Below are 15000 nucleotides of genomic sequence, written 5' to 3'. Positions count from 1 at the left end.
TCCACATTGTGTGCCTTAAAGGCCCTAGGGTTCTCCGAATGGTAAACCAGTAAGGGCTTGACTTTAAAGTCCTCGCTAGAGTTGGCACATAGGGCAAGAGTCAACCGATCCTTCATTGGCTTATGCCCAGGCAATTTCTTCTCTTTGGCGGTGATGTAGGTTCGACTGGGCATCTTCTTCCAAAACAGCCCGGTTTCATCACAATTAAACACCTGCTGCTCTACGTAGCCTTCTTCCAGCACGATCCTTTCAAAGTTCTTCACAAAGTCAGCTGCAGCCTTTGTCTCCGCACTAGCAGCCTCTCCGTGGCGAACAACTGAATGAATCCCGGACCGTTTCTTAAATTTCTCAAACCAGCCACGAGATGCCTTGAAATCGTCTGAGGAAGGTTCGGTTGAACTCTCCCCAGCATCACCCCCAGAGCTCTCCTCCTTCAAGTCCGTGAAGATGGCGTGCGCCTTCTCGCAGATGATAGTTTCGGTGATGGTGTCGCCAACAATCTCTCTGTCCTTGATCCAGATTAGCAGAAGTCGTTCCATCTCTTCTATGATAGGGCTACGACGTTTTGAAATGATGGTGATCCCCTTAGAAGGTTTCACTGCTTTAATGGCTTCCTTCTGTTTCAAGATTGTCGAGATGGTCGACATATTACAGCCATATTCTTTAGCAAGTTCACTCACGCGGACGCCACGCTCATGTTTTTCAATAATTTCTTGCTTTACGTCTAAAGAAAGCATTTCCTTCTTCCTTTTCTCACCACTACCACTACCACTTGCAAAACTAAGCCTTTTAGGACCCATGCTTTACGTAAATTACCGTAAAAGGATGCATGTAAAAAAATCACGATTAAAACAGTAATAGCAGAACGCACAGGGCACAACCACACGAAGCCGACGAGAACAGAGGACTGACCCAAGCCACGCTAATTGAGGGTCCCTCCGAGGTTGAAGTGCTGCCTTCTATCGGCAGAAATAAAAAATACATCCGGCGCTATGAGTACCACCTACGCGTACGGGTATTGTTTACTTCGGGTGTCGAAAAAAAATTTGGGTGTAGAGTAGGAACGTGTTCGAATTGTACTTCACGTGTCGAAAAATTCGGATACAACCGGTACGACGAAAATTGCTTACTTCGTGTGTCGAAATAAAATTCAGGTGTAGTCAAAAAATTGCTCAAATTTTACTTCGGATGTTGGAAAATTCGAATGTAGATACGTTCATATGTAGAGGTTCCACTGTATATATATATAATATATATATACATATATATATATATATATATATATATATATATATATATTATATATATATATATATATATATATATATATATATATAGAGAGAGAGAGAGAGAGAGAGAGAGAGAGAGAGAGAGAGAGAGAGAGAGAGACTGACTTATAAATGTTTCATCATCACCCATTACTGCAAGACAAAGGCCTCAGACATGTCCTTCCACTCGTCTGTTCATGGTCTTTCAACGACAGTTTATACGAGCAAATTTTCTTAATTCATCAATCGATCATCATCTCTTACATTTCTTGCTGCATTTGTAAACTCTAGGGATCCATCCTGTTATTCCTAATGTCCATCTATTTATTATCTCTCATTCTCATTATATGCCTGACCATGTCCATTTCTTTTTCTTACATGTTAGAATATCCTCTACTTTAGTTTGTTCTCCTATCCATGTTGCTGTTTTTCTATTACTTAGTGTTAATCCCATCATTATTCTTTCCATAAATCTTTGAGTTATAACTAGCTTAAATTCTAAGGCTTTAGTAAGGCGCCAAGTTTCTGATGCATAAGTTAATACTTGTTGGACCATCTGATTAAATCATCTTTCTTTTTAGAACTTACAGTTCTTTATTTTTCATAATCTCCTTTTGTTTATCAAAAGCTCTCCGTCCCATGCTTATCCTTCTTTTAATTTCGGTCTCAGGTCACTTACTGCCTGTCCCAAGAACGTATATTAATCAATATTCTATAGAGGTTCATCCATAACCCTTATTTGTTGTCTCTTTACATTTTCATTGAACATTATCTTAGTTTTACTCATATTCATTTTCAGTCCTATTTTTCTGTTTTCTCTATTCTAATTCTCTATCATCTTTTGCAATTCCTCCCATGATTCACTAAACACAACTACATCATCTGAAAATCATAAGTTGCTAAAGTATTCCCATTAATGTTAACGTCTACATTTTCCCAATATAATTTTTTTTAAACTTCTTCTAGGTCTGCTGTGAATAATTTAGGAGAGATAGGGTCTCCCCTTCTAACTCCTTTCTCACTATCTTTATGTAGTTTTAAGATTTATGTACTACATACTTGTACAGATATCTTCAAGTGTTCTAACATAAGATTCATAAACCCCTTGATGGCATCCTTTCTTACTCTCTCATGTGCATTTGCCTCCTCTTGGCAGTTTCATACAATTCCCCTTATCGGTCAGTATGACACAGATCAACGCCATTTTCAGCTACTAATATATAATATTCTCTTCAACATCAACTTGATAATGCTATTCATCAGCTCAATAAAGCTAGCAAACAACGAATCATACAGTATTACAATGTATGTACAAATATACAGATGACAGACTGGGCTGGCTGTGTTTGGATATATTTAGTGATACTCACAAAGGGAAAGTGGAAACCGTATTTTGAAAGATTTCTAAATGAAGAAAATCCAAGATCTATAATTGCAGATGGAAATCAAAATTTAGGAATGGTAAGAGATACAGATAGAGAAGAAATTAAGGTTGCCCTCAGCAAGATGAACAATGGAAAAGCCACAGAACCTTATGAGATCCCAGTGTAAGTCTGGAAATGCTTGGGGGAATTTAGAGTGGATATGCTGTGGGATCTGATGAAAAAGATACATCGGAAAGAAAAGATGCCCAGAATGTAGAAAAATATTTTTTTAATCCCCATATTCAAAGAAAAAGGGGACATACAAAATTGTAATAATTATAGGGCAATTAAACTCCTCCCACATACTATGAAGCTTTGGGCAAGGATTAGAGAGTGTAGGATAAGGGAAGAGACCAAGATTGGAGAAGAGCAGTTTAGATTTATGCCAGGCAGAAGCACGACGGATGCAATGTTTGCACTAAGCAGTTGATGGAAAAATATAGAGAAAGCCAAAAGGAATTACATATAGTATTTATTGACTAAGAGAAGTCTTATGATAGAGTTCAACGGCAGGAGATATGGAGATGTCTGAGAGAGAGGGGAACACCAGAAAAATATGTTAGACTGATCAGAGCTATGTATGAAGGAGCACCACACAAATAAAAACGAGTGTTGGTTTAACTGAGATGTTCGAAATAGGGGTTGGGTTACACCAAGGGTCGTCATTAAGCCCCTACTTGTTTAATATAGTAATGGATGTAATTACAGAAAGAGTGAGGAAAAAGTCACCATGGACTATGCTGTTTACAGATGATATAGTTCTGTGTGATGAAACCAGCGAAGGATTGGAGCGGAAGCTGAAGAGATGGAGAGAGGAATTGGAGAGCAGAGGGCTAAAGATTAGTAGAACAAAAAAAAAGTGTGTATGTGTTGCAACCCGCAGAACCAATTGAATAACATACATTTGCTGGGTAAAATAGTAAACAACACAGAAATATCCAAGTACCTAGGGCCATATGTGGAGGAAAGAGCAGAGCTCCAAATGAAAGTGAACAGTAAAATTCAAGCTGGATGGAATAATTGGAAAAGTGTGTTGGGAGTGCTGTGTGATCGAAAGATAAACTTAAAGTTTAAGGGAACGGTACATCAAACTGTAGTGAGACTTGTCATGACATATGGTGCAGAGACCTAACCCATGAAAAAGATCTTTTAGAAGAAAATGGATGTTGCAGAGAAGAAAATGCTAAGATGGATGGCTGGGATCATGAGACTGAACAAGGTTAGGAATGACTTGGTAAGGAGAACAACAAAGGTTACAGAGGTCTCAAAGAAAATCCAAAAAAGGAAACTTCACTGACTTGGGCACGTATTGAGGAGAAACCAGGAGTATGTTGGGAGGAAATTGTTGGAGATGGATGTTCAGGCAGGAGGAGGAGGGGGAGACCAAAGAGAAGGTGGATGAATTGTGTAACAGCAGATATGAAGGAGAAAGATCTCACAGTGGAGGACATCGAAGACAGAAGAAATTGGAAATGGCTTTCAAGAAATAGCGACCCTGCATAGCGGGAAAAGCTTTAGTCGAAGAAGAAGAAGTGATACTTACAAACTTTATCTGAATGAGAGCAAGAATGTGGGGCTGCCAATTAGTAGATCAAATCCTGTTGTTGTCATATACACCGTAAACATTATTTTCTGCCCCGTGGTTCATAGAGATTTCACATAAGTCAATAGATACCAGCCATGAACCATTGTAACAATTTAGTTAATAGACATACTCTGCCAAGTAAAGGTAACCTCTGACAAGTGAAATAAAACCCACTAATGTTAATTCCTTTTTTCATTTTTTAAGGGCAACTTCTGCATGGTTTTAAATCATAATAACTTTTTGTCTTAAGAGAAGCAGTGTGGTGTGGTGCAAACCCAGTAAGTTAATGCCCAAAATACTTAAAATAGGTTTTACTTTCATTTTGCTTTCCCCAGGGTGTATGAGGGTGTCAGGGGTTGTAGAACCTTTGATGACGAATCTAAGCACCACACTGTGACACACCAGTTCATCTGATAAGCTAAACCAACTGAGTAGTCCCAGTGTCTTACAAGTTAGTCTCTTGAAGACTTTAGGTGCTTTCCCGAGTATAGAGCAAGAGCTGAGGAAAGGCATTGAGACAAGAGGCTCAATATTCACATCCTTGGCCCTACAGCAGTTGCCTGTAAGGTCATCAAGGCTTCTCCTTGCCATCGAATAAGTCAAGTTCTTGTGTTAGACCCCTATATAAGATTCTATATTATCCTAATAATTTCATTGGATAAACAAATTTTTCCTCATTTGAGGAACATAGATTTTTATCATCAGCTATAATGGATTGCCCTCAGTAAAGAAGTACAGTATACTGTATATATTTAACCCTTTTTCTACAAGTCAGATCTAGCTCTAGTCAGCCTGTAGAGACCTCTTTATTTCAACTTAACAAATACTGACTATACATGGTTTAACCTGTATCAATTTAATCAAGTTTCAGTATTTTACTTCCTGTACCCATCTTCTGCATACAAATACATAGGTTTCTCTTTTTACAATATCATTATTTAGAATTCTTATAAATTTTATGTTACAATATAGGTACTGTATCATATAATATACAAATAGTCTCTATCTACCTACCAAGACCCTTCCCCAAATTTTTGGGGGTAGCAAACATAAAAGGGGGGGAGAGTTTTCTTCTCTTAGGTCCTCCCAGCCTGATGAGGGATTCAGCTGAGTTTGGTTCGCAATGCTAGGGTGCCACAGCCCACCCTCCCCAGTTATCCATCACATTGAAGCTTTATATGCCTAATCCCTTACTGCTGCTACTGCGTCACAATCGCTTGCCACCATTCATTCCTATTTCTAGCACACTCTTTTGCCTCTCTCACATCTATCCTCCTATAACCCAGAGCTTTCTTCATTCTGTCCATTCACTCAAACCTTGGCCTTCCTCTTGTACTTCTCCCATCAAATCTCGCATTCACCACCTTATTCAGCAGATGGCCATTTTCCTTTCTCTCTACATGCCCAAACCACCTCAATACATTCATATTCACTCTAGCTGCTAATTCATTTCTTACACCCATTCTCACCCTTACTACTCTGTTCCTAACCCTATCTAATCAATATACACAAACAATAATCCTCAGACACTTCATCTCGAACACATTAAATTTCTGTCTCACAGTCATTTTCATTCCCCACAATTCCGATCCATACATCACAGTTAGTACAATCACATTTTCATACAGAAATCTCTTTACTTTCCTTTCTAACCCACTATTTTTTACCAATCCCTTCACGGTCCCTAACATATTACATCCTTCATTCAATCTCTGACATACATCTGCTTTCATTCCTCCATTTGCAGCAACAACAGACCCCAAGAACTTAAACTGATCTACTTCAAGTAACTCTCCATTCAACATGACATTCAACTTAGTACCACCCTCCCTTCCCGTGCATCTCATAACCTTACTCTTACCAACAATAACTATCAACTTCCTTCTCTCACACACACCCTCCCAAACTCTGTCGCTAATCGGCCCAGTTTCTACTCCGAGTCTGCAATCAATACTGTTTTATTCGCAAACATAAACTGATTCACCTTCCACTCATGATCATTCTCATCTATCAGTTTCAATCCTCGACCAAGCATTCGAGCATTCACCTCTCTCACAACTCCATCAACATTCAAATTGAATAACCATACCGACATTACACATCCCTGTCTCAGTCCCACTCTCATTGGACACCACTAACTCACTTCATTTCCTATCATAACACACGCTTTACTGCCGATGCTCACTGCTTTCAACAACCTTCCATCAATTCCATATAACCCCATCACATTCCACATCCCTTCCCCATCTACTCTATTGTAAGCTTTCTCCAGATCCATAAATGCAATGTGCACCTCCTTACCCTTGGCTAAATATTTCTTGAATATCTGCCTAACTGTAAAAATCTGATCCATACATCCCCTACCTCTTCTAAAAACCCCAATTACTTCTAAGATTGCATCCTCTGTTTTATCCTTAATCCTGTTCATTAACAATCTACCATACCCTTCTCCAACCACACTCCACAAATAATACACTTTAAATTAGAACACTCATGCACATCTCCCTTCACTTTGTATAGCGCAACAATATACACACATACCCAGTCCATTGGTACCATTGACAACATAAATCATATATTAGATAATCTCACCTACCATTCAAGTACAGTCCGACCCCCTGCCTTTAAAATCTCAGCCCTCACAGCCTTTCCTGCTCTCGTTTCATCTAGCGCTCTCTTCATTTTTTCTCTTATAATCTCTCTCTCATTCTCATCTCCCATCACTGGCACCTCACACCTGCAACAGCAATTATATATGCCTCCCTATTATCTTCAACAATCAGCAACTTTTCAAAATATTCAGCCCACCTTTTCCTTGCCTCCTCTCCTTTCAATAACCTTCCATCTTCATCTTTCACTGTCTCTTCACTTCTTGATCCACCCCTCCTTACTCTCTTCACCTCTTTCCAAAACTTCTTATTCTCTTTATAAAAAAGAACCAATCAATGGCCCCACCTGACGGTCAGCCTCCCTCTTTACCTCAGCTACCTTACGTTTTACTTCCACATTTTTTTTTAACATCTTTTATACTTCTCTACACTATTACTCTGCAGCCATTCTTCAAATGTCCTCTATTTCTATTCCACTTTCATCTTCACTCCATTCCCCCATTCACTACCCTTCCTTGAGGTGCCTCCCACAATCCTATTGTAATCCTAACAAAATTTTCTTTTACTAACTTTCATTACTCCTCTAGATCACCAGTTTCACTTAGTTTTACCCTGTCATATGCAACTTCCAACCTTTCTTGATGTTCACTTTTTACCTCTGGGTTTTCCAGCTCTTCAACCTTCACTACCTCCTTTTTTCATCCTCACACTCTATTTCCCCACTCTTTTACTACAACTAATCTTCCTTCAACCAAAAAAATGATCAGACATACCATTAACCATACCCGTTTTAACCTTCCAAACATCCTTCATGTTATCAACACATAACCCATTAATGCCCTTTCTACCACTTCCATTTGCCACTCTTACCCATGTTTACTGTTCATTATCTCTCTCCTTGAAAAAACTACTACTTATCACCAGCTCTTATTCAAAACACATATCCACCACTCTTTCTCCACTCTCATTTTTACCTGGTATGCCATACTTCCCAATGATAACTTCTACCTCTCCAGCATTCACTTTGGCATATAAATAGTAAAGTGAACCATCTTAAGCAGTAAAACCATGCTTCAGGATATGCTCGAGCAATCTCATGTTTGCCACTAACGCATACAGTAGCACCACTCATTGGTTACTTACCTTGGATGGCCCTCAAAAAATTAAGTTTCCAGAGTAGAGGAATCAATCAATCATAAGAGAACAGAATCCACTGACATAATTTTCTTTATGCTTTATATAACCTGACTTTCCTGTCCATACAAAATAACTGGTCTTGCAAATCTTTTGTGAAAGATGTGTAGAAGAAAAAATACTGGAAATGTCCTAATGATATTCATACAGCTAAAACCAAGTAGCCACCAATATTATAAATGAACATTATTTAGACAGAAATATTGATAAAAAAAGCTTCTAGAATTGAGATAGTAAACTTCTTTAATATTACAGTATTAAAAGAACATCAGCATCCTGATAATCCTCACCATCATCTACTGATACAGTGATTTAGAATGTTGTTCCAGGGGAAAAGAACCTATTCACCCAAGAGAAGAACTCAAAATTCTTTTTTTAATTGAAGCATGTGCATAGGTAGCTAAACTTGTTCAGGCACTAATAACAACTAAAATGAGAGCTTCATGCAAATCCCTTATGAAACTAAACCTTTTCATGCATTAATAAAAAGTAACATGAGAGCTTCATGCAAATCCCTTAATTAACTAAATTTATGTTATAACAAAACATGAATTATAGAACTCACATCAAAATAGTATTGATATGCTTGCTGTTTATCTCCTTCAGAATCAAATATTTGCCCCAAACGTTGATGTATATGTGGATCCGTTGGAACAAGTCCAAGCAACTGAAGATACCTGTAATCAAAGCATAGATCTGTTACTAATTATTTCAAGTAATATTAAGTTATGATTGGAAGATATTCTATAATCCTGAGAGTATAGTAACTCTTAATTATAGGAAAATATATTCTTAGCCCCTCTGAATCATTAAAAGATAAGGATTATTGTTAAAATCTATTCTCTAGACATCATAAGATAAATCAATACAATATAGTTTTTTCTATATAATATACAAGCACATGTTGAAGGTAATACTCTGTTCCCTAGTTGGTAATTTGACTTTTGCAAGGCCGTGGAGAATGTGATCCCCTTCTTACAATTTCAAATACTGTACAAAAATCCCTATTTGCGGTCAGGAAATGTGTATAATTGGCCTTGAATTTAGTGCTGCCTTTGACTGTGTTAAAATCAGGAAACCTTTGTTTTCAAACTCAAGCAGTTTGGAGTAGATGGATCTTCTCTTAGAATCATCATTGAATTTCTAAGTAATAGAACACAAAGAGTGGTTGTTGATGGGCATCATAGTGAGTATAGGAATGGGATATCTGGTGTTCCTCAGAGGAGTGATCTTGGCTCACTACTTTTCATATAATACACATATATATGGTTTAGTCTAGAAAAACAAGCTCGTTAAATATAAAGATGATGATACTCTGATTGCTTAAATTCCATCTCATGAATGTATATTTTGGGTTGCTGAATCTAGCAGAAATTACTGCATGGTGCACATTGAGAGGCATGAAGTTGAACCCTAATAAAACTCAAAGTATGATTGTATGTCAAAGGCAGTGGTTCCTCAACATCCAAATCTCTAAATTGAAAATGTTTCTTGAACTAAATTACTCTAAAATTTTAACTGAATTTCTTGATTGCAAATTTACTTTTGAGAAACACATCTGGTCTGTTGCTTTTTCACTTGCACAAAAAAATTATTTTATGATTTCTGGTGATCAATATATTCTGAAAAATTTTTTTATTTTTTTTTATTCTAACATGTTTTGAGTAGTGTTCTGCTTCCTGGCCTTCAGCTGTTGCCTCATCTTAATTTGTTGGACAAAAACTCAAAGTCTATTAAATTTCTTTTCCCTGATCTGGATATTATCTGACACCGTCGTTCAGTTAGTTCTTTATGCATGTTGATCAGTTTTTCATAATTCTGACTATCCTTTGCATTTCGATCTTCCCAGACTGTACCATCCTGTAAATAGTACTAGGTATGCAACTAGTTTTAACAGTCTTGTCTTCTCCATCAAATTGGAGTCTAGCACCTAACAGGCAGTTAAATTTGAGATGTCTAAGAAAAAGATGAAAGGAAAGGTAGCAATTTCTCATCAAGAAAATATATCCAAAGGAGGTGCAAAGACTTTGCCTTTCAGCACTTAATAGACAAAAATAATGAAGTAAGGTATCAGGGCTAGGTCATATCAAATTTCATAATTTCAAAAGGAATAGAGATAATGCATGAGATGGTATTGTAAAAAGAAACTCATATCAATCACAGAAAAAAAGGCTTTCATTTACTTACCATTCTGATGCCTGATCATAATCACGGAGAAGCTGATATAAACTTGCTATCTGGTAAACTACGGGGGGATAATTTCTAACAATAGCATGCATCTTCAATAATGAATCCAAGGCCTCCCCAAAGTGTCCAAGCTTTTTGTTGGTCAGAGCTGAAAAGAAAAGTTTCATTACAATCTATTTCCAAAAACTAAATTTTAATAAAAATATTCATTTCTATACTCACCTGAAATTTAAATTCCATTTCTTTCAAATTTGGTTAAATATCAAAGCCTATCTTTAAACTAAAATAATATCAGTCTTCTTCTCTAGTACAGTAATTACCTTGCATCTCCATTGTATTTTGTTCCAACTGAAAAATCTCTCTCTCTCTCTCTCTCTCTCTCTCTCTCTCTCTCTCTCTCTCTCTCTCTCTAATATATATATTTTATATATATATATATATATATATATATATATATATATATATATATATATAAATATATATATATATATATATATATATATATATATACATATATATATATATATATATATATATATATATATATATATATATATGCAGAAGAACCACAGGGAAAATGAAAATACGAAATATACGCTTAAGTCCTGACTAGTTTCGTGATACTTCTTCAGAGGACTGATTTATTGAGAGAGGTTTCTTTACATTTTTATAGGGAAAGCAAACGTACGAACATACATATAGAGATTTAAAGAACAATGACACTCCCTTACCAGCTACCTGGGCTTGAGTCAGGTGTTAAGTGGGCGGAGTCCCCAAGCTCATTAGACACCTGCCAAAAAGGGTAATTTCTAGTGGCGGGTAAATTTTTGTTTTTCAGTACAGTTCATCTATATGAAAACACGGTAGCCTTATCTATATAAATACATAAGCAAAACATACACATACATACATACATATACACATACATATACATATATATATACATACATATACACATACATATACATATATACACACATACATACATATATATATAAATATATATATATATATATATATATATATATATATATATATAAATTATATATATATATATATATATATATATATATATATATATACACACATACATATATACACATACATACATACACATACATACATATGTACATATACATTTATATACATACAACATTAATATCATAAACATATAATCATGTATATATCAATACTTATATCTAGCATAACACTATATAGTGCCAACATACTTATGCATACTATATAAAATAATTGTACCCTTTAATGAATGGTAGCTTAGGTCTAAATATTAATTTCACAGCGACATTAATTATTCACAATACATTCAATTCTACATTAAGTGGTTAATGTATATATGTATATATGTATATGTATGTGTATATGTATGTATATATATATGTATGTATGTGTATGTTTTGCTTATGTATTTATATAGATAAGGCTACCGTGTTTTCATATAAATAAACTGTAACATTACTAGATGCGATGAAAACTGTACCAACCGTGTGTCACACGATCGTACATAGTAACATTTAATTTTTTGTATGTATTATCCTTGTATCTTCGCTCTCCCCTTGCACTGATAGGAACCTGATATAACATGTCTGTTTTTCTCACCATTAACTGTTAACCGGTGAGCTTGTCGGTTGAACATGAAATTGGCTGTTATGTTTTGTATTCCCCTTTTGCCTGGAGTTTATGCATATATAAACAAATGTTCTGTAATAAAGTTTACTCAGTTGCTTTCATCCTGCCTTTGAGTCACAACCTTCTCTCAGCCCGTCGCAAAACAAAAAAAAATGAAATGAAATGTCGTTACTATGTACGATCGTGTGACACACGGTTGGTACAAAACCAAGACTGACTCTCTAATATATTAGTGTCCAAGTGTTCATCTACACAGGGACTAAACAACTGATAAAGAATGAGAAATTGCCTTGGAAATGTGTCTTACCAGTCTCATTTTAAGAGATATTGAATTTAATCAAGAATCATGGATAGAGGATGGTGATGAGATTTTTTAATTAACTGAAACAAAAATTGAATGAAATACCTGCAAGTACATTTAGTTCTGTAACAGAGGGGGAATCTTTGAGGTATATAGGAGGTTATATAGTTAAAAAATTTTATTGAAATATCCTGAATTAGGAAAACAAAGGTCAGGTGTTGTTGCAGATGAAAAATGTTGGATAGATGTAATGAACAGGTGGTCGTATTCATGTACCCTCAGGTTCTTTCTTTTCCTAATTAAGTAAAATGAGAGAAATCTTTTTAGCTGTCAATGGTAAAAAATTAAGAGAGGGAAATAATTGTATGGAACTCTTGCTGACGAGATGAAACTTGCTGGAATGGCCTTACCGGTTGATATTATTTATTTCTTTCCAAAAATATCTGTATTCTACAGAATTAGGCAGTTAAACGGAAAAATTAATTTTAATAAAAAAAAAATCAAGAGATTGCAGAAGTATAAATAGGAAATATATGGAAATTGTTAAATAGAGATTTTGCAAATAAATCATTAAATTATTCATGAACCTGCAAATTATATTTCATTTATATTTGAAAATCATATAATAGAAACATTGTAAATAAATTGATAAATTATTTGTGAACCTGCAAATTATAATTCATTTATATCAGAATTTGTGTAGTGGAAACAGTGTAAATAAATTGTCAACTTATTTATGAAGCTGAAAATCCTATTCCATTTATATATGGAAATTTTTTAATGGAAACATTATTAATAAATTGATAACTTATTTACGAAACTGCAAATTATATTTCCTTTATATATGAAAATTGTAAAATAGAAATATCGTAAATAGAGAAATTATTCATGGAATTGTAAATTATATCTTATTTATACTTTTATACAAGAAATGAACTGAAATTATTTTATTTCATGTTTTCTCTAATGATGCGACAATGCTGAAGAGTAATTTAGTAAAAAAAAAAACTCTCCAATTTCTACGAGAGAGAGAGAGAGAGAGAGAGAGAGAGAGAGAGAGAGAGAGAGAGAGAGAGAGAGAGATACTATAGGAAAATCATTTGATTAGAAAAGGGTAAAAAGTGAATAAACAAAGGTAAATACGCAAGGGTTCCTTTAAGGCTAAGGCGTTGATGACGTCATGCGCAGAAGTGGCTTAAATCGTATCGCTGTCCGACCAACCTTATAAATGTAGATCTTGGATTCAATAGTAGAACACATACATAAAAACAATCATCTGATAGACAGCCAACATGGATTTAGACAAGAGAGATCATGTTGTGAAATTTTTCCACAACATGTTTAGCATTTACCACATAAGCAGGGCAATAGACATCATATACCTAGACTTTCAAAAGGCTTTTGATAAAGTTCCTCATAAAAAATTAATGGTAAAAAATAGAGCACTGGGCATCATTGACAAGCCAGCTGAATAGATCGAAGATTGGCTAACAAAAAGAAAAAAAGAGAGTTGTAATCAATGGAGAAGCTTCAAAATGGACAGCTGTTACAAGCGTAGTACCTCAAGGATCCACCCTTGGATCATTGCTATTTCTGATCTACATTAACGACATAGATTTAGGATTAACTAGTAGAATAGTGAAATTTGACGACGGTACTAAATTAGGCATAAATGCTGTGAACTCAGAAGACATAGAAGCCTTAAGAGAGGATCTAATGAAGCTAGTAGAATGGTCCAGAAAATGGCAAATGCCTTTACAATGTGGGAAATGTAACGTCATGCACAATCAGATTACCCAGCAGTAGAAAGTGTGACCAGGAGGAAGATCTCGGTATTATTATCAGCAAAGATTTGAAGTTCACCAAACAAAGCATAAAAGCTGAAAAGAAAGCACAGAAACTAATAGAGACAATTCAAATACAAAAACAAAGACTGTACTACTGCTGTAGACCCCATCTAGAATACGGAGTCCAGTTCTGGGCTCTAAGTATTCAGAGGGATATACCTGTGGATAGATATTAAGCAGTACAAGCTAGGGTTACCAAACTAGTTCCAACACTAAGGCAATTTGGATATAAACGAAGGATGGAATGTCTGAACTTAACTGATCTTCAAACTCGACGACTAAGGAGACAGTTTATAGAGGCATTCAAAATTCTCTATGGAATAATAAATGTAGATTACAACAATCTATTCATGCTTAGCACAAATCAGTCCAGAGGTAACGGATACAAACTGGAATTGAAAAGATACAACACCACTCCATGTGGCAGTTTCTTTACATATAAAATAACAAATACTTGGAATCGACTTACAGTGGATGTAGTACACAGTAACATGGTAAACGAGTTCAAGAATAAGTTACACAAGATCATAAGAACTCTCTAAATGCTCAAACTAAATTGCTCTACCAAAGAGCAAATGGAGTCTCCGTGGATGGAGTAAAAAGACTTTGACATCAAAAATCCTTGTAACACACTCTCTCTCTCTCAAATATAAAGATTAAATATATATATATATATATATATATATATATATATATATATATATATATATGTGTGTGTGTGTGTGTGTGTGTGTGTGTATATATATATATATATATATATATATATATATATATATATATATATATATATATATATATATATATTGGAAGACTATGATTCTAAGTGTGAACTGTAGGGGAGGGCATAGTAGGTGGTGGAGCTGTTAGGAGGAAGGAGACATTATGTTTGAAAGTGATTCAATATCGATTCATCAGAATTACGTGTTGTGTTATTTGAT

The 15000-nt window shown here is 35.2% G+C and overlaps 1 protein-coding gene across 1 annotated transcript in view; it reads right to left on the bottom strand.

The window, feature by feature from the left end:
* The window catches only part of LOC137651331 (intraflagellar transport protein 88 homolog), a 361406-nt gene that overhangs the window by 74500 nt on the left and 271906 nt on the right, over positions 1-15000 (bottom strand). The window contains exons 11-12 of the mRNA XM_068384619.1: positions 10268-10415; positions 8646-8757 (exon numbers count right to left, since the gene is read on the bottom strand). Of these exons, the coding sequence (XP_068240720.1) occupies positions 8646-8757; positions 10268-10415 (260 nt within the window). The remainder of the gene's footprint in view (positions 1-8645; positions 8758-10267; positions 10416-15000) is intronic.

Source organism: Palaemon carinicauda, chromosome 1, assembly GCF_036898095.1.
Source record: "Palaemon carinicauda isolate YSFRI2023 chromosome 1, ASM3689809v2, whole genome shotgun sequence".
In the NCBI taxonomy this organism is placed as follows: domain Eukaryota; kingdom Metazoa; phylum Arthropoda; class Malacostraca; order Decapoda; family Palaemonidae; genus Palaemon; species Palaemon carinicauda.
The sequence above is the reverse complement of the archived record's forward strand: the minus strand, read 5'-3'. Positions and strand labels throughout refer to the sequence as shown.